Source organism: Scomber japonicus, chromosome 18 (assembly GCF_027409825.1).
Source record: "Scomber japonicus isolate fScoJap1 chromosome 18, fScoJap1.pri, whole genome shotgun sequence".
Classification (NCBI taxonomy): Eukaryota; Metazoa; Chordata; class Actinopteri; order Scombriformes; family Scombridae; genus Scomber; species Scomber japonicus.
Genome location: NC_070595.1, coordinates 15,654,045 through 15,673,789, shown reverse-complemented (window position 1 = coordinate 15,673,789; position 19,745 = coordinate 15,654,045). Strand labels below are relative to the sequence as shown.

General features: G+C 39.2%; 2 protein-coding genes across 3 annotated transcripts; both read left to right on the top strand.

Annotated features, from left to right (window-relative positions):
• Positions 1–2,314: 2,314 nt before the first annotated feature.
• On the top strand, positions 2,315–7,652 carry samd9l (sterile alpha motif domain containing 9 like). Its single transcript, XM_053338310.1, has 2 exons — positions 2,315–2,389; positions 3,013–7,652. The coding sequence occupies exons 1-2, from the start codon at positions 2,386–2,388 to the stop codon at positions 7,650–7,652; spliced, it is 4,644 nt and encodes a 1,547-aa protein (XP_053194285.1). The 5' UTR covers positions 2,315–2,385.
• Positions 7,653–9,639: 1,987 nt separating this feature from the next.
• Positions 9,640–18,975, top strand: gaa (alpha glucosidase). Of its 2 annotated transcripts, XM_053338021.1 has the most exons (19): positions 9,640–10,559; positions 11,503–11,654; positions 12,923–13,088; positions 13,239–13,335; positions 13,478–13,597; positions 13,779–13,897; positions 14,204–14,335; positions 14,538–14,648; positions 14,747–14,860; positions 15,078–15,162; positions 15,350–15,467; positions 15,726–15,859; positions 16,049–16,200; positions 16,509–16,657; positions 16,786–16,927; positions 17,112–17,210; positions 17,854–18,018; positions 18,267–18,419; positions 18,558–18,975. In XM_053338021.1, exons 1-19 carry the CDS (start codon positions 10,122–10,124, stop codon positions 18,621–18,623), a joined length of 2,712 nt encoding a protein of 903 aa, XP_053193996.1. In that variant the 5' UTR covers positions 9,640–10,121; the 3' UTR covers positions 18,624–18,975. The 2 variants fall into 2 exon arrangements, 1 of the variants encoding a protein (XP_053193996.1); XR_008323361.1 differs by lacking the exon at positions 18,558–18,975 and having other exon boundaries at positions 17,876–18,018; positions 18,267–18,403.
• The last annotated feature ends 770 nt before the right edge of the window (positions 18,976–19,745 follow it).

The following is a 19,745-nucleotide window of genomic DNA, read 5'->3' as shown; positions in this document are numbered from 1 at the left end:
TTTGGAAACCTTGGGTCCTGGCATTCAAATTTATGGAGCAATGTCAAGCACAAGCAGGCTTCTGCTAAAAAAGGATGTACAGAATCATGTATCTGAAGACTCAAATGTCATTTAGCTGGTAAAGTAACAAAGAAACATTTGAACATGCGAAATATGTTTGAAATAAAGTGTGTAGAACTTCACATTTTGAGCAACTCTGCTATACAAAAAGAGAAATTCCACTGCTACTACAACAATGAAACAAATTCATAATTATGTGGGATTATTTCTCTCCATGTGTGTTATGGTATCCAGTGGTATGACACTTTTGTGCCATGTAAAGGCTTTTCCCCCTATTATTATTATTATTATTATTATTATTATTATTATTATTATTATTATATTCATTATCTAATGTGGCTTGTAAGTCTGAATCTTGGCTAGGATAGTCTGGTCTGTATACAGAGCACAATTCTAAGACACTGGTACTTTAGCATATTATGAAAACTATCATGACTGATATTTTAATGGCTTCAGTAAAGACATTTGAAGTGGTTTCAAATCCAGTATTATTATCAAAAATAAATGAACGAGTTCGTTGTGCCATTTTACAAAATGTTGCATTTACTGACACGTTTGCATTCGTTTATAAGAACTGATTTACGGATTCGTGTTTAAATATAATGCTGAGCCCATGTGAGTGACTAGAGTTTCCTCTCTTTTAACCACCAGTAACGGGAGTGGCATATCCCTATACCCCAGTAACGGGAGTGGCATTTCACCAGTAACGAAACTTGCGGATCTGAGCAGACGCAGTGAGTTTTGACCGTAGGTGTTGACCAGCTCAGCCAGTGGAGACTTCGTGTGCGGAGGCGACAGTCCTGCTTTCCACGGTAACAACTTGTAGACTTGAAGGAACATGTGACTGCAGGATGTTTTAAAAATCTGCAGTAGCAAAAGACACAGCTGTTCTCTCTTCAAGGTAAGAAGCATGATCGCTTTTTTTCCCCCGATGTGTTTTGTTTTTTGGTGAAAGTCGGCAGGCCAAAAAAGGGGTAGTTTGATCTGACGGATGAAAAAAATCACAGTTTGGATACGGTTTTACGTTAAATACATGAATAGTTTATGGTGTTTGTCTGGTCTTTGGGGATTACTGTCTCTAAACTGCCAATAACCCTATAATTCTGTGTTTGTCATACTGTATTCGGGAAACGCATGTCGTGTCTACTGTGTAATGGCGCTTTTCCACTACACGGTTCCAGCACGACTCGACTCGTTTTTGTTTTTTTTTTGCGTTTCCACTAGGCCCTACTCTAGTACCTTACCTGGTACCTGGTACTTTTTTTAGTACCTGCTCTGCCGAGGTTCAAAGAGAGCCGAGCCGATACTAAATGTGACGTCAACAGACTGCCGGCCACTGATTGGTCAGAAGAATTGTCGCTGGAAGAGTCATGAGCCGTCCCACACAAGAATCAAACCCGCCATTTTTAAATACCGGCAACAGCGTTACAGCCATACAGCTCAATTTTGTTGCTTTGTGTGTGACAGAAAGCCACATACAGCAGCAAGTACACCACTGCTTCCATGTCCTCCATTATTTATGTGTTTGTGTCTCGTATAAAACGAAGTCATGGCAGTTTCGCGGAGCCGTGCTATGACGACCCCGTCCACGTTGAGTAGGTACCTTTTTGTAATGGAAAAGGTCGTTCCTGGGACCGAGTCGAGTCGAGTAGTGCTGGAACTGTGTAGTGGAAAAGCGCCATAACTATCACTTACCCCGCCCTAAAACCTAAACCACAGTCAAATCTTGAGCCTAAAACTAAATCTTAGTCCTTCATAAGATAACTATATTGGAAAAGTGCTGTTGTTTGGATTTTGTGTTATTTGTCCTGTTTGAACGACAAGCTTTCAAAAGCAATTTCCCTATTTTCTTTTCCCATTAATTCGTTGGTTAATTAAATTTGTTTATTTCCACAAACCCAGCTCATCACATACACATACAGGGTGGGAAGGAACACATTTGAAGTGGGGGTTCTAGGGTTGGCACGTGTGAGTTGGAGCTGTGTGTGTGGTGGGGGGGATGTGGAACTTTATAAATGATGCTGTAAACTTCCTGAAGTCGAGTTGAGCCAAGTAGTGCTAGAACTGTATTCAACAGGCAGGGTCAAACATTTTTAAACAGGGAAAAGTAAACTGTACCATTTATGACAATATAAGTCTGTGTAACAGAAACAAAAATGTATTTTTCTCATACTGATCTGATGACCTTTCAGATTTAGCTCTTAAAGTTGTGAAATGTGATAGATGATAAGAGATTGAATGTAACTGTATGTGTTCTTTTGCAGCGACAAGGTGATAATGAATAAACCCTGGAGTTGATTATGTGACAGGAGGAGAAATAAAATCATGGGTGAGTAGCCTGACAAAGCAGTTTTTTTATATGATGCCCTTACTTTAATTACTTTACAAGATGTTGTAATAGGTTTCATTTGCACTGAAATTTCTTATGATTTTTTTATGCTTTCAAAGTTAAAATACGAGAGATATACAAAGATATTCCTTTGTGCACAACACTTCTCCTTATCTGCTGGATGTGTAATAGGCAATTGTTAATGGCAGTTTTATAACATGTTAATATTCATATCTGCCAAATTAATAAATGTAAAAATGTATTGTAATATGTCAGTGTTGTGCTTACAGCTTCCATTGCCCCTCATAATCAAACAATACTGCTTCAAAGATTGAAGTGTTAAGTATAAATTAATAGGCAACTTCCCGAAACTGTCTGTGACTGTTTGAAGAACTTGCCCACACTAACACATTGTTTTCTAATAGATGCATTGAGATGCAGACTTACAAATTATTTGTTTTGGTCATTTTAGGATTTTGTCGATTTTTAAAGTAGTTGCCACAACCAAATTAATCTAAATTTTGAAACAGCAAATATGCTTGTAGTATGTGAAGAGAACTTTGTGCTGATTCTATTATTTATAATCAAACGTATTCATTTTTTTGTCTTTTCTCAATATATAGCTGACAAACTTGAGCAGTCACCCAAGAATTGGACTGAATCACAAGTAAGCACCTGGTTAAGATCTATTGGAGTGAAGGAACCATATATAGAGAAACTCTATGAGGAAGAAGTAGATGGACAAATCCTTCTTGAACTAAATGAGGACTTTTTGAAGACAAAGATTTGCATGAAATCGGGGCCTGCTCATTTAATTATTAAAAAAAGAGATGAGCTCATCAATTCCCAGCAAAAGTCTCAGGAAAAGAAAAAGCCTACTAGCAGCAAACAAACTGAGGTGGAGCAGAAAAACACCAAGCAGAAATCAGTTCAGTGTCAACCTACAACATGTGAAGGTCCCACAACACAGATTCCTGAAAGAGATCAAGATGCCTTAGAGAAGAGACAAAAGGCTAAAGAACAATGTGTGGTGACTTCAAAGGAAGACTGCAAACCACGGCCATTTGATCAAGAGGGCATTGATTTCCTATATGTAAAGAACAGGGTCCTGCAGCCTGAGTCAGGGGCTTTTAATCTGACATCTCCATGCCATGAATTTAAGTCTTTTGCCTTAGCAGCAACATTGGATCGCACAAGACTCCAAGCTAAATTTGCCAAAGAGGTTCTTAAATTTGCCACTGGCTGTATGAATATCAGATCAAATGGCACAATACACTTTGGTGTGATGGACAGCAAGGAGGATGCAGGATATGTGCATGGTGAGATAGTTGGTATCCCTGTAAATGAGAAAGACGTCTATGTAGATGCTTTGGACTACATAGAAAGGAGTTTCTCCGCAGACAAAGAGCATGTACGCCAGTGTGTGCGGCCACCAAGGTTCACTGAGGTGATGGATCGAGACAGTACAGAAAAGAAGTATGTGGTAGAGGTTGACATTGTGCCTTCCATACGTATCGTTAAGAGCAAGGTTTATGCAGTTCGTTTGCCAAACTTCAAAGAGACAACCAACAAAGTAGAGTTTGAGAAAGAAATGATTTTGCGGAGGGTGGGTTCAAAAACAGAGCCAGTGAGCGACAAAGACCTAAGTGATTTTTACCAGCGGGTCAAAGATCGGGATGCTCAAAGAGAAGAAGCAGAGAAATGCCAGTTTCTCAGTGCTCCAGAGATCTGCCAAGACCTTGGAAGAAAACTTACAATGCTGATGACTAATGGAAAGAAATTCATGGAAAAGGATAAATGGTTCATACTTGTCACAAACAAATTCAAACCTGACGACCTCTGCAACATTGACTGGCTGCTTAACATGAACATCTTCTGCGTGTTTGACTTTGACCCAGACTCAAAGATATCAGGTCTTTGCAGTAGATACCTTCAGCATCATGCCGCAAATATGCATTTTTTGCAGAGCTATAAGATATCCGGTGACACAAGCATCAAAGAATTCACAAGCAACTTGCATCTGTTTGAGCAAACTAGCTGGATCTTTTGTAATGGTCGTACTGACTTCCAAGGAAATGAAACTCTATGTGATGAAATGACTTGGATCAAAACAAAAATGACTCTCCTGAGGGACTCTGTGTCTTTGATCTGCAAACAAATCTTGCCAAAAGGGACATTCCAGGTCCTTTTCCTTCTTACATCACCAGTTGAGAAACCACTCTTGCACACCTTTTATGAGTTTTTCACAGACATGGAAGGCCATGAAGACATCATCTGCATCTGTGAATCAGAGAATAACTTCGAAAAATGGCAAAGCTTTGCAGAGGGTTCGTGTGGACCAGAAACCGTGAATAATTCCAGTGTTGTTGGGATGAAAATGAGTCACATTAATGCAACTCTGCAGCAAGTACAACCAATAAAAGCATGTGCAAGAAAACACTTGCCAGTCTTTGTGAAAGGGACTTGCCTTCTTGAGACACTCAAAGAGGAACAGATATATTCTCTGGAAATTCTGACTGTTGATCATTGTGATGAAACAAGCAAAGACTTCATCAATGAGGAGAAAGAAAGCATTGAACGCCAGTTCTACCGTGGAGGCAGAGTGACATGGTTGAATTTCTGGCTTGCTGAACACAAATATGCTGGAGAGGTTATTGACAGAGATGCTTATCATGATGTTTCCACACTTCTCAATGATGCTTTGAAATGGAATGCAGATCAGACTCCGGTCAATAGTATAAACATCTACCACCATCCTGGAAGTGGTGGAAGCACTGTGGCAAGACAAGTGCTTTGGAACAACAGGAAAGATCTAAGGTGTGCAGTTGTGAAGCCTTCATACTCAGTTGCTGTTGTTGCACAACATGCAGTTGAACTAAGAGAATATGAAGAAAAAGATCCACAGAGGTGTCTTCCTGTGGTGCTCCTCATTGAAGACACTGACAAAGAATATCTAGATGATCTCAGGAATGAACTAGAGGTTGCCATCAACGTCAAAAGAATCCAATTTGGAACTCTATGTTTCATTTTGCTGAGCTGCCGTCGATCCCATGATCCAGATAGAAGATGCAAGGAGTCTCCATTACAGAATGTGTCTGTCACTCACAAACTGTCTGATCAAGAGAAAAGAAAGTTTGCTGGAAAACGACAAGTGCTTGAGAAACAATATGAGCCTCAATTCATCCTGACATTTGTTTTGATGAGTGAAGGATTCACTAAGAAGTATGTTGAAGAGTTTGTGACACATTTGCTCCAAGACATTGACCATCGCTCTGCTGTCACTCGTCTCATTCACTATGTAGCACTGTTGAACACTTATGTTCAAAACTCTTTCATCTCTCAGTCACATTGTGAAGCTTTGCTTGCCTTAACCGTTCACTTGGAAAGGTTTCGGCAGCATGAGTTTGAGAGATCACTCAATGATCAGGCTAAACTAGTCTTCTTGCACCTTAGAGATGAGATGACGCACATTGAGTCAATCAGAATCATCCACCCACTCATTGCAGAGGAAATTCTCAAACAACTTTTGGGTAACCAAAAGACCCAAAGCAGCTTGGCAATGAATTTACTCTGCGAGACTGTGCTTTTCGAGCACAGATTTGGAAGGGATGAATATTTGTCATTTTTGAGGGCACTTTTCCTTAGGCGATCCAGAATAAGCAAAGGAGATGAATATGATAGTTTTTTCTCTCCTCTGATTGAGCATGTGCGTGGAAATGAGAAAAGCCCAGGGAAAGCAATTGAGTTACTCACAGAAGCATTCCAGCGTTTTCATAAAGATCCGTTCTTTGCACAGCAACTTGCTCGTCTTCATTATACTTATGAAAAGTTTGAAGAGGCAAAACACTGGGCAGAGGAAGCTGCTAAGCAGCTGCCCAACAACTCATACATACTGGACACAAAAGGACAGGTGTACAGAAAATGGTTCCAAGCTAAATGCAAAGCTATTGACAATGACAATGTACCAAAGACAGCCCAAAATACAGCAAATGCTGTGGAGACTGCATTAAAAGCCTTGGAGTGCTTTCAAGAGTGTGAGAAAGCAGCTGATGCAGATATGGAACATGTTAACAGTTCAGGGTTTTTTTCTGAGGTTGAGGTTGGGTGCAGCCTGCTCAAACTGATCTCTTCATTGCAAGTGTTTGCAAACAGAGGCAATGGCCATGCAGAGTGTATGAAGTACTTGTTAACAGATTACATTCCTGAAGAAGTTGAAGAAGCCTGGCAACCATTTCATGGTCATTTGAAAAAACTTCACATTACAATGTGCGATGCCTTGGAATGGATTTCAGAAGACCTCAGTTACTTCCAAACAGACATTGGGGAGGATGAAGAAAAAACCCCTGAAAGGCCCGAGGAGAAGATAAGCCACCCGCTGATATGGTTGGCAAAAAAATCTTCAGAGTATGGGAAGTACTTCAGTGAAGCTTATTCCACTGCACTTCAACAACACGGGCAGTTGATCCCAGCCAAGTTAACTCCTTTTCAAAAACGGATGATAATTTTTCATCTTGGCGGGGGTAACTTCATATCCATCCTCTCAAAGCTGACTGACCATAAGGATGCTGTACATGTTCTAGAGACCATCCTTTCTCTCTACCCCAGCAATCCAATAAAGGCCAGATTTGTTCAAAGAGATATTTCCAACTACATAGTTGCCCACATTACTCTGAACTGCCTGTCACCTCAGTCTCCAAAAGTAGCCCCTCTGAAAGATCTACAGTCACTGTGTCATCAGTTCCCACCTGATAAAAGGAAATGTTTACCAAGTTCCCTGTTCTTGCTTACATTGCTGTTTTGGCCAGAGGATCATGACACAGACCATGAGAAGGAAACCAAATATGAAATTGTGCAGTCTGCTGTTGAACACCTGGAAAAAGACTACTGGACCAAGATGAAGGACATTCCACGGAGGAAGAGAAGGATTTACACCCATTTTCTTCTGGGCAGTGGAAATGGATTGGATAAATTTGTGCACAAGAAAAAGTTTGAAAAAATCCCAAAGGTGTTCTCAGTCTCTGAGAAGCGCATGAAATGGTTTAGTGGTGAGGCATGGAAGATGCCTGAGATTGCCCGGATGCTGAAACGTGTGTCTGGATGGACTGAAGATGGAGTGGTTTACCTTCAGGGACCTCAGAAAAAGAAGTTCAGTATTCTGCCTCTTTATGTGCCCTCAGTGCCTCATAGCAATGAAAACATCACGTTCTACTTGGGATTTACCTTTAGAGGCCCTGTTGCCTGCAACATCCTTGTGAAACAATGATCACATACGGCTGTATGTGTCAACTTGCTCATTTTGTGAGTAGGCAATATTTGGAAAGGACAAAGTGTTGAAGCACATGATATAGAATGAGTATTGCATTGTTTTGTATGATAAGATTATGTAAGATTTTATATTTCATTTTTTGTACCTGAATTTTTTTTTAAAGTACTCAAAAATAGCGTTGTTGTATGTTTTTTGTGTATGTCACATCTAACATGGAATACAATTGAATTGCTAAATGCATTTTTTTTTATTACAAAGAACAATATGAACTGAATTTACTACTACTCAGTGCTTTTCAGATGACTTTTGAGTCCATGTTTGGACCTGAATCTAGCAGCAGATCATTTGTTGATCCAGTTGAGATGGACTGCAGCTCACACTGCATCAAAATGGATCTCAAGTGATATTTCTGCTTGGTATAATCAGGAAAATAAACAGAAAACAAGGGTGTGCCAATGATAATGCTAACATGCAGATGCTTAACAGGTATAATGGTGACCATGTTCACCTTTATACCACCTTTATACCACTGTTGGTCCACTTGTGACCCCATCACACAAGATGAATTTTGGTTCCATGTGTATACAGGGCCTAAACTTCTGGGCTTCTAGTAGATTCTTCTTTTATTATTCTTCTATATTTTCCAAGATGCAATGTATAATTTAATACAATTATATGGAGCTAAATGTATCAAAAACTAAATAATCTTCAATTGTTGACATGAAATGTATGTATCTTGAGAACAACATGATTTATAGTTGGAAAGAAGTGTATGTACATTTTGATATGAAAATATTTTTAGAAACATGCTGAATTTACTTCTTGTATTGAAACTGAATATCCATGAACTATGAAAACCTACTTCTTAAGATGAAACTAGAAGTAAAGCCATTTGGGCTAGTGTGCACTTTTTTCAAACGTTATTTGTTTTTGACATTAATAAAGATTTGACTCTGGAACCACTTATGTTTTAAATATATGTAAAATAGATTACTGAATACAATAAATTTATTTTTCCCCACAGTTTTAACTTCATGGTGTCATTCTTTAAACAAACTACATTAACCTTTGCAAGACTTTTTCTTACCTGAAAATGTTTTTAAATCTGTCTTTTATATTGATGATTTTATCTTTTAGCACTGCAAACTTGTTCCAAAGGTTAAGGTCTGTTGTTGCCAGTGCTTTATTATCTTATTATTTTACAATTGGGAACATGAACTTTGTCTGTTCATCTGTTCATTGTGATAGCCTTGATACATTGGAGCTAATGTACCTGGAAACCAGTGTATATTGTTTAAAATGACTATGTCTACTTTCTCATTTTAATTAAGTTTAACATAATGGGACCAGTACACCAGATTTTGTGATTGAGATGAGTTAATCAGGCTAGTCAATACAAGTTCAAGACATTTACAACTCAGAAAAGGAGGAAACAAACTCAAATTGTTAAAATTCTGTAAGAGTAGAATAAAAAGGCTCCCAAAGTTTGGTTGGACATAATTCACCAACAAATTTTGTGTTTCAGTATATGAATCTCATCTTAACTAGCTAGTGGTCATCAGATGTATATGTGTTTGTGTAATTCTTTTTTTTTAATTAATTTTGATTAAATTATTAAGGATGATCCAGGGATTAAAGGATATGACACACTGGGAGAATGGTAAACCAACACATACAATGATGAATAATGAAGTCAAAATGAATGTGGGTCTATCAGGAAATGAAACATCATGTAAATCATTTTGATAGCACTTTTTCCTTATTGTTTAATGGTACTTGTGTGTTTGTGATAAATTGTGCTTTTTCTTTTTAATTTGTGTTTGTCATGCGCAAAAATATGAGAGGAATAAGGAGGCGGGGAGGTAACTCAGCACCAGCAGTAACAGACTTGAGCAATTTAGTCCACGCATGCTTGCCGTAGTTAGCTTTGACACAGTTACATCAAAGTCCTTCTTATTATAATGTCTCTGGTTACATGTTCTGTCGTCTGTATGCCTGTGTTTACATTGTAGACGTCTTATTTCAGTCTCATACTGCATGGTTTGCAGCCGTGTAACAATACGCTTCTTTCGCCTATGCTCACACGTTTGGGGGACAAGCTAAATAAATATCTCCGACTCTTAACTGCTGGATAGCTAATGGCTAACCAGTCTAGCTGCCACTGAGGATACAGCTAATGAAAAACAGCACCAACATCCATAAAATAAACACAACAGTGAGTGAGAATGATTGTCCTTTAGATATATGTTACCGGTGCCCTTTTGCAATTGTTGCAACTTACTTTATTATTGAATACGAAAACATATGAAGCAAAGGAGTGTGTTGCTAAGCTCACCTTAAATGCACTTTTACCTGACAGTGCATGTCTGATGTGGGCATGGCTCTATTATCTAACTGTGCTGCTCTGTGCTCCTCGCCGCTTTTGTGTTATTAACATGTTTGTTTGTCAGCCACCATGAGAACAGAATGGCTGGGTCAGTTCCTGCTGAGGAAAATAAAACCATAGCACACAAAATATTTCGAAATAATCCAAGAAAACCACAGAACAATTCAGTGGAGACAATGGGAACGCACCCAGAAATCTGCCAAGAGACTGATGTCTTCAGTGATGATAGATGCATCATGTCCCCAGAGAGTCGGTTTGACTGTGCCAGAGACATGGTCCTCAGCCAGAGAGAGTGTGAGAAGAGGGGCTGCTGCTATGACCCCTTGCCCAACTTTGCAGGACCACCTTGGTGCTTTTACCCCCATTTGTATCCTGGGTACAAAATGGGTCCCCTCACTCCCACTCTGCGAGGACAGTCAGCCACCCTGACTCGTGCCACCCCCTCCTATCTCCCCAAAGATATCCCCACTCTCCACCTAGAAGTCACAGAGGAGACTGCAGGCTGCTTGCACCTCACTGTGAGTAACAAATACTCTTTAAGTAAAGTTTAGAAGACTAATGCAGTATGAGTGAAAGATAATACTAATTTTACATGAAATGTCTCAACAAAACATTGACATATTTAGATACATGTACACATATACAAATAATCAATAAATTGGAAAAGGTTTCATTTGTATGTTTGTTTGCTAATTGTGTCTCAAAAGCTAGGAATAAAAGGTAAGATTGACAATCTAATTAGTATTTACTCTGATATCTCCATGATTATGCAGTAAATGTCTTTGTCAGTGATTATGTCATTGACATTGTTAGTTAAAGTGCCTTAGATCAAAAGATTAGACCCTCTACTTTTCTGTATACACCGTTTACTAGATTGTGCTGATAAAATAAGATAATCCTTAGACCCATGATGGGAAAATTTACAGCATTATAGCAGCAAAGTGGGTAGCAAAAATAGAAAAGCATCATAAATATATAAAGAACAATGAATAATAAGTAAACAAGCAATATGAAAAATACAAGACAATAAAAAAGAGGAATATTAGTATTGTTAGATTGATAATATATACCTGAGTGTGATATATTTCACAGATTTTAAAGTGAAAAATATATTGCACTGTTGAACTGAAAGAAATATTAAACCTGAAATACTGATATTGCACAGTAGGCAAGGCAAGGCAGTTTTATTCATATAGCGCATTTCATACACAATGGCAACTCAATGTGCTTTACATTACAGTAGTGTATATTAAAAAGTGCAGTTTGTCAGTTGTCCAGGTCAGATCTGTGTGTGTGGTCTACTGTGAGCAGCACTAACTGTACAGTCTGACAGCTGCAGGAAGGAATAACCTGAAATATCTATCCTTCACACATTTTGGGTGAAGCAGGCCGGTGCAGTCATGTGTCCTGCATGTGGCGGGAGTCGATATAAAACTGAACTGACATTTTTTTTCCTTCAAGCTGAAGGACCCGTCCTCTCAGCGGTATGAAGTTCAGCTCCCCGCTGGTGTCCCTCAAAGGAAAACGGACATCAAAGATGTCCTCTATACCATTGAATACCAGTCTGACCCATTCGGCTTCATAGTGCAGCGTAAATCCAATGGGAGGGTGATGTGAGTATTTTGTTCAATGTATACTGCATTTCGGTGCATTATATCGACGACATCATTGTAACAACTGGATAGCCTTACCTATGTCATCATCATCAACAACCTACTTAGTCATATTGTACCTATTATTACTAATATCATCCTGTTTTCTACTTGCAGTCTGATCTCTGCTTTCAATAAATATACAGTGTTTACTTTTTAAATTTTCCAACCACAACATATTTTTCTATACTTGCAACTTGTAACATTTATAACATAGTGTTGTGGTATTTCTGTGAAATGGACTTCACTCCAGACATTTCTTTCAGAGGTGTAATTCTTCCTTGTGTGCACAAGGGGGCAATATCTGTGTTGACAGACGGACCAACAACAACGTCAGCCACTTTGTTTTGTAGTATTTATACAATACATCAACTGTACACTACCCATTGGGATAGTACATTAGTTCAAATCACTATACAACCTTTCTTTCTCAAGACACTCTTATACTTACTTATACACACATGAGCCACCTTAGACACATCTTCCATTGTTGCACAGACATACATTAACGTATTCTGAGAAACAACGTGATGAGTGCTGTCAGGAGCCACATCTGGACAGGAAAGATTCCACCTGCCTAATGTCTGCAGGAGTTTCTCTGTAGACTGATTATCTTCTGTCTTCTAAAAGCCAATCAATGCGAAACTTAGACTGTGAAGAAAAGGGTCAACACCAAAAGTTCACTCCTGCAGTGTGGTTAGGATTAGGGTTCACTTCTGCAATGCAAAATATAAAATACATCAGTCCATTACAGTAGACAGGCAGATGCGCCAATTTGTATAGCGTTCTTCACATACTGTTGTAATATAATGAAGGACAAGGAATGAATATATTAATTTCTTGTCATATCAAGATCAGGATATCAGGATCAATGTAACCCTGTACTTTCATTAATGCATTACAGCCTCATATCTATTTTTTCTTACTTCTATCTTTGTATTTACTATATTAGTACATTACTAAAAATCACCTTATTTTTAGGCTTTTTTTGCCTTTGTTTATATAGTAACAGAGGCAGAGGGGTCAGCAGGAAACAGGGAGAGAGGGGGGAATGACCTGCGGCATAGGTCCCTGGCCGGATTCGAACCAGGGACACTGTAATTACGTAGCATGCACTCTAACCACTCGACCACCAGGACGCACTGAAAGTCATCTTATTTTAACTTATGAATCATGGTTAGTGTGAAATGACCAGTGATGATTTTGTTTTCTGTGTCCTGCCTGCTCAGTATGAATACCACAGTTGCTCCTCTGCTGTTTGCTGACCAGTACCTGCAGCTGTCCACCACACTGGCCTCCTCTCTCGTTTCTGGCCTTGGAGAGCATTATACCTCCCTCATCCTTAACCTTAACTGGACTTCTCTGACTCTCTGGAACAGAGACATGGCACCTCATGTGAGTATGTGAGACACCTGTGGCCCTCGTATCCCCTTTTTTAATGTATAAAAATGCATCTTGTCTATAAAATACATTTGTCATTCTCCACATATTCGTCATTGTGTATTCAAAGCAAGTCATACATTTTGACACTATCTTTCTCTATAGGCTGATGCTAACCTCTATGGTTCACATCCGTTCTACATAGTGCAGGAGGAGGATGGTCTGGCACATGGAGTTTTCCTTCTCAACAGCAATGCCATTGGTACTGATTTTCCTGTTGAAATAAGCCACACACTCAACATCCCACTATCATTTTCTTCCTCTTCACTTTTCATAGTGCATGATATTTTCCTGCATATAACGATACTTATTATTGCTAAACGTCTTCCCAAATATCTCTGCAGAGGTGGTGTTGCAGCCAACCCCTGCTTTAACCTGGGTGTCCACAGGGGGAATACTGGACCTGTACATCTTTCTGGGTCCTGACCCTCAAAGTGTAATACGACAGTACCTCCAGGTCATTGGTATGTCTTTTCAGTATTTCAGTGTTCAATATCACATCTCTAGGCAGTAATAGCAATAGGTATATGTCTACCTTAAGTGAGAAATGTGTACTTTTCAAGTGGGAAAGTGAAAAGCATGTCAGATCTCTGAGGCAACATGGAAAAGCGAGCATGTATTTATTCATTGTTTATTCATCCTCAGGCTATCCTATGATGCCTCCCTATTGGTCACTTGGCTTTCATCTTTGCCGCTGGGGTTATACAACCACAAAAACGACCCGCAAGGTGGCCCAACGCATGCAGGATGCCAACTTTCCAATGGTAAATGAACATCCTCACAAAACTTTAGTGAAAGCGTAGTGATAATTAAATCTCAATTGCTCTTTTTTCTGTATATGTGCATTTATCATGTACATATTGAGTCATCAGTGAGAAATTCAGTGAATGTGTGAAAAAGTCAGTATTCATTTGAAATTTAATTCACCAGCATTTGAGAGTTTAATCAACAAAATCTCTGTATAATCCTATAAATATTAGTTATCATCTAGGGTGAAAAAGTGTATGTTCGGTTAGACTCCTAATTAAATCACCTTTTTGCTACAATGATTTTGCTTTTGTCTCCATTAGGATGTGCAGTGGAATGACCTGGACTATGCAAATAAGCGCAGGGTATTCACATTTGACCCCTGGCGATTTGGGGACCTTCCAGAGATGGTAGAGGAGTTCCATAAGAGAGGCTTGAAGTACATCCTCATTCTGGTGTGACATCTTTAAGTTTAAAGGACGTCACAATCTGATTGTGCTGATGTAATTTTCAATAAACAAACAATAAACAAAACAATACATCAATTGTTTAAATTGTAGTATTGTATAAAGATATGTGAATATAAGTAAACATTAACAGTGTATGTCCAGTAGATGGCAGAAAAACACTCTTAACTCATGACTGTTTTTGCCTCAGGACCCTGGGATCAGCAGCACCAGTCCCCGTGGAACTTACCCTCCATTTGATAATGGACTTAAACAAGATGTCTTTATTAAAAATGCTACAGGACACATCCTAATAGGGGAGGTTAGACGTCTTTTTTGTCTGCATGTGAGTGCATTGTGGATTGTATTCGGTATGGGCGTGGGTGTTTATGCATTAACATTCACATGCTGTATATACAGGTTTGGCCAGGTCCAACAGCCTTCCCTGATTTCACTAACCCAGACACCAGGCAGTGGTGGGAAGACTGCATTAGAGATTTTCATTCTAAAGTTCCAGTGGATGGTCTGTGGATTGTGAGTATGCGTGCACACACATGCACGCACATACACACACAAAGATAGAGCCACATTAGGCTTTGAAATCTAATGGATAATTTCAATCTCAATTTCAATCGTGAAACTTGAACACAGCTTTCTGGTAGTATTTGTAGTATGCATTGCACCTTAATATCACATAAAGTATAACTTATCTGTTGTTTTTTCTCCCATGCTCCACCTTTGCTCTACCCAGGATATGAATGAACCAGCCAGTTTCATCCAGGGCTCAGTCGAGGGCTGTCCTGACAACGATCTAGAGAGCCCGCCCTACACACCCAGTAAGTGAACTGAACTGTGTTGCATGTGACTTGAAGGCAAACAAGCATTATTAGTTTTATATTCATAGTCAATTCATGAATTCACCATGTTAATGACTAGAGACACATTACTGATATGTTCATTGCTACATAATATGTTGCATTCGTTTATAGCCTGTGTGTGTCTCTCTGACTCTCGTACAAACAGGGGTGGTTGGAGGCCAGTTGAACTCAGGAACTCTTTGCATGTCAGCTCAGCAAAGGCTGTCCACCCACTACAACCTGCACAATATGTATGGACTGACAGAAGCCTATGCCACTCACAGGTTAGACCATTCAGCAAATGGGCACAGAGGCAGAGATCACAGAGTCGTTTAACAGTGAATAGCGGAATAATATTAAGCAATAATCTATGACAACAGTCCAAGAACCGCTGTTAGTGTATGTACAAGCCATCAACTTTGTAGTTAAGTGATAACACACCAATGAATCAGACAAACAAAGTCAATCAGAATTTGAGTAAGTTGTTCTTTAGCATTTGTTATTTATATTGTACATTTATTGTGGGTTGATGATATCCACAGTGCTCTTAAGAATGTACGAGGGAAGAGACCCTTCGTCCTGTCTCGCTCCTCCTACCCTAGCATAGGACGCTTCTCCGGAGTGTGGACAGGAGATGTCAGGAGTGACTGGGAGCAACTTCGATATTCCATCCCTGGTGAGGAGATGTCATTTGTGAAAAATCTGTGTTTGTATAATCAACTACCTGTATTCATGCCTGGAGGCATTTAGCATAAGTGGTAAAAATTATAAAAGGTTCAACTAAACCATTTCTTTTAGTCTTTTTTGATGTGACCACAGATTATCTTAATGATTCAGATGACCTTTTGCACCTAATCCCCTCCAGCGGTGCTGCAGTTCAGCCTGTTCGGGGTGCCTCTGGTGGGGGCAGACATCTGTGGATTTGGAGGCAACACAACTGAGGAGCTGTGTGTGCGATGGATGCAGCTAGGGGCCTTTTACCCATTCATGAGGAACCACAACGATAGGGAAAACGCTGTGAGACACAGACCGTTTGCATGTTTGTGTGTGTGTGTGTGTGTGTGTGTGTGTGTGTGTGTGTGTGTACAGTATTTTTGTGAGTTGCTGTAGTATAGTTTTTAAAAATGTGTGTCTCTTTGAGTTAAATTAAATACATATATGTTGGAAATTCTATGGTAACAGTGACTGTCAGGGGTTTTTATGATGAAGTAAGGGTCTGCCCTGCATGTGTGTCTATAGAGCAGTCTACTCCATCCCTGTTCCATGCATTATGAATACAGGTAACTCTATCCCTTCTCATTGTTTTGTCTGTCTTTGTCCCCTAGCCACAGGAGCCTTATGTATTTGCAAAGAAGGCCCAGGCAGCCATGCGCAGTGCACTGAACCTTCGTTACTCCCTTCTCCCATTTCTATATACACTCTTCCATCATGCCCATACTACTGCTGACACTGTGGCCCGACCTCTCTTTATGGAGTATGTGTCCTCCTTTTCTTCTTAATTACTTACTGTCCTCTGTTGTCCTACATAAATACAGCAAAGAGCACATTTGCTTCACCCTTCACTTGCTAAAATATTGTTCCATGTGTATCCATCCCTTTTAGGTTTCCCACTGATCCTAACTGTAACACCATAGACCGACAGTTCCTGTGGGGGAGTTCACTTCTCATTAGCCCAGTTTTAGAGCAAGGGGCAGTAGAGCTGGCTGCTTACCTGCCCCCTGGCACATGGTACAGTCTGCACAATGTGAGTTTCTCAGCCCGATTCTGTTTAATCTGTTTAATCTCTCACATATGAACCATAAGACAAACTACACTACCAACTTTTAAATGAATTTTTGTTTATTTAATGTTGAAAAGTATCATATTTAAGGCATGCGTGGACCTGTTGCCCTTGGGGGTTTGCTCTGTCTGTGGTTTGCTCTGTCTAGGGTCAGCCTTTCTACAGTAAGGGTCAGTATCTGCTCCTGCCAGCCCCGTTGGACACCATCAACGTCCATGTGAGGGAGGGACACATTATCCCCCAGCAGGTGGGTGTCTGCTCTGGGGAAACCCCCAAAGGTATAGCTTGCTGGGCTCATCAGAGTACTTTCTGTATCACATTCGGTTGAGTAGAAGATTATTAATAAAATATTTGTGTATAGAGTTCCTACTTATAATTTCTATTTCTTGTTTGCACAATCATGTTTGAAGATGGTGTAAAATAAACAAGCAGTGTGCATCAGTGACTGACTAATTGTTCAAATATTACAGTAGTCACTGTTTATAGAAGTACAAATTGTTTGAATAGATACAACACCATGGCAGAAAATGTTGGCCCAATTAATATGCATTATTTGTCAGTAGTCATGTAGTTTTAGTTTTTAACTTAACTTTATTTAGACACTTAGTAATGGCATTGCTGTTTGGAGGAAAGTAATATAGTGTACATACTGTTTTTTCATTAAAAGTATTGATCCACTAGAAATTAGCATTTTTGTAAACACTATTTTTTAATCTTTATCTAAACTTTATCTAAACCTTTCTTCTCAGTAAAATGGCTGTGTCATGACTGATTAATGGTGTATGATCAAATGCTGTGTCTGGTTGTGTTGACCTATAACTACCATGACATCTGGAGCACTTTTTTACCCATTTCATCATGTTTCCTTTGATCTGCTTTTTCTTGTGCAGGAGCCCGCTTTGACAACGACAGCTTCACGGAGAAACCCTTTCTTCCTGACAGTGGCACTTAATGCAGGAGGCTGGGCCTGGGGCGACATTTTCTGGGATGACGGGGACAGTCTTGACACCTACGAAATGGGGAATTATTGTTACGTTATTTTCATTGCTGGACAGGTAGGAAAGAGATGAGTGACGTGTATTTGCATTTGGAAAGCTGTTGGGCCAGCATTTTGCATTTTACTACTGTACTACTTGAATCAAGAGCCTCTTCATTGAATGATGCAATGATATTTAAATGTCTTAAAAACTTTTGTTTAATCCTACCAATTAAAAAAAAAGTATCACCTTGCTCAGGAATAATTATAATCAACAAAAACACTCTCAAATGTCTCAACATTGTGCTTCCCACCTTAATGTTTTAGTCTCAGGTTGTCAGCGACCCTTTCAGGCTGAACGGGGACCTGGACGGTCTGGTGTTGGGAGGGCTGCAGGTGTTTGGAGTGCCCTCACCACCCCACTATGTATTAGCCAATGGGGAGACAGTCAGGGATTTTACGTACCGCAGTGACACTAAGGTTAGTTCTTTGTGACTCAGCACTACTTCCTTTGGAGTTACTCCTCCACAGAAAGATCATGATGCTATTCACTAGTTCTACTATTTCATGTCTTTGTGGTTGAAATCCAACTGTTCTGTCTGTATTTACTTTCCATAGGTTTTGAAAGTGAGTGGTCTGGCCTTGCCCATGTCAGAGGTGTTTACAGTCCAATGGGCTCTCTGATGCACTGAACTTCATTACCCATGAGCCTCTGGGAACTGATGCCCCTGAAAGCCGTAATTTTCTGGACTGACATCAGTAGATTTCTCCTGAGCCAGTCCGCCCGTCCCAGCACCTTACACATGTTGTGCCATTTTTTTCCCCAATTGGCAAGCTTTGTAAGCAGCAGGTTTTTAAATATGTGATGATATCAAACCATTGGATCTATCATCTTGATGTATCTGGTTCTCTTGCTAACTCATTTTTGCTGCTAACTGCTACACTTAATCAAGAGTGTAATGTCTTGGAAATGTGAATAGCTTTTCTAGCTATTTGTAGTTCTTTATATTTTTGTAAAACATGTTTATGAAGTCTTTCTGCCTGAAATACCTATACTGTGAATAAAAATGGTGAGCTGATTCTCATGAGATATTGAAGGTATTAATGTTAGGGTTAGGGTTTTACGCCCTTTATTATTTTGCTCTGAAATAAGATCTGTTAGTACTACTTTTTAATCTTCAGAATAGTTTCGACAAAATCAAAAATATTATGAGGCAACAAAATCACAGACTTATTCATGAAGTAAAAACTCTGGACTAAGCTTAAAAATGTGCATCCACTGTACAATATTTATTGAATAAATATATAAATTATTTATTGTGAATTTAATTCTTGTACTGTTTTTTCTTTCTTTCTCTATGCTGTATAGGTACTGATAATTGTTACATAGACTACTGTTCAGGGTCAAATTTGACCAATTTTTACATTCTAGAGCATTAAAAACAAAATACAAAAATGAATATTCATAGAGAATATTTCAACTTAGTGCTATTTTTTTTTGTAGTGTTTGAGCCATATTTATACAAGATACTATTAAATAAATATAATCCACTGAAATAGTTCTCATGGTTTATGTAACACTGGACCATTATATAGTGATTGTAAATGTTTTTACTCAAACAAAAAGTGTAGACAGTCAATTGTGTATTATTATTTCAATAAGAAGAGAAACATGAATTACCAACACTGTAACCGGTTTTAAAGGGACAGATGAAGCCTGCAGCAGCTGTGTGACGGGATGCTCTGTCTCCAGCTGTGGTCCTGATGATGGACCAACTGTATCCACGCTTTTCTCCAGTGACCTTT

Bases quoted from the DNA above. Each gene is read 5' to 3' on its own strand.
- gaa (XM_053338021.1), top strand. From the start codon at position 10,122: ATGGCTGGGTCAGTTCCTGCTGAGGAAAATAAAACCATAGCACACAAA. The intron at 14,861-15,077 runs GTGAGTATGCGT...TGCTCTACCCAG, and splicing joins CAGTGGATGGTCTGTGGATT to GATATGAATGAACCAGCCAG. The intron at 16,928-17,111 runs GTGAGTTTCTCA...TGCTCTGTCTAG, and splicing joins CATGGTACAGTCTGCACAAT to GGTCAGCCTTTCTACAGTAA.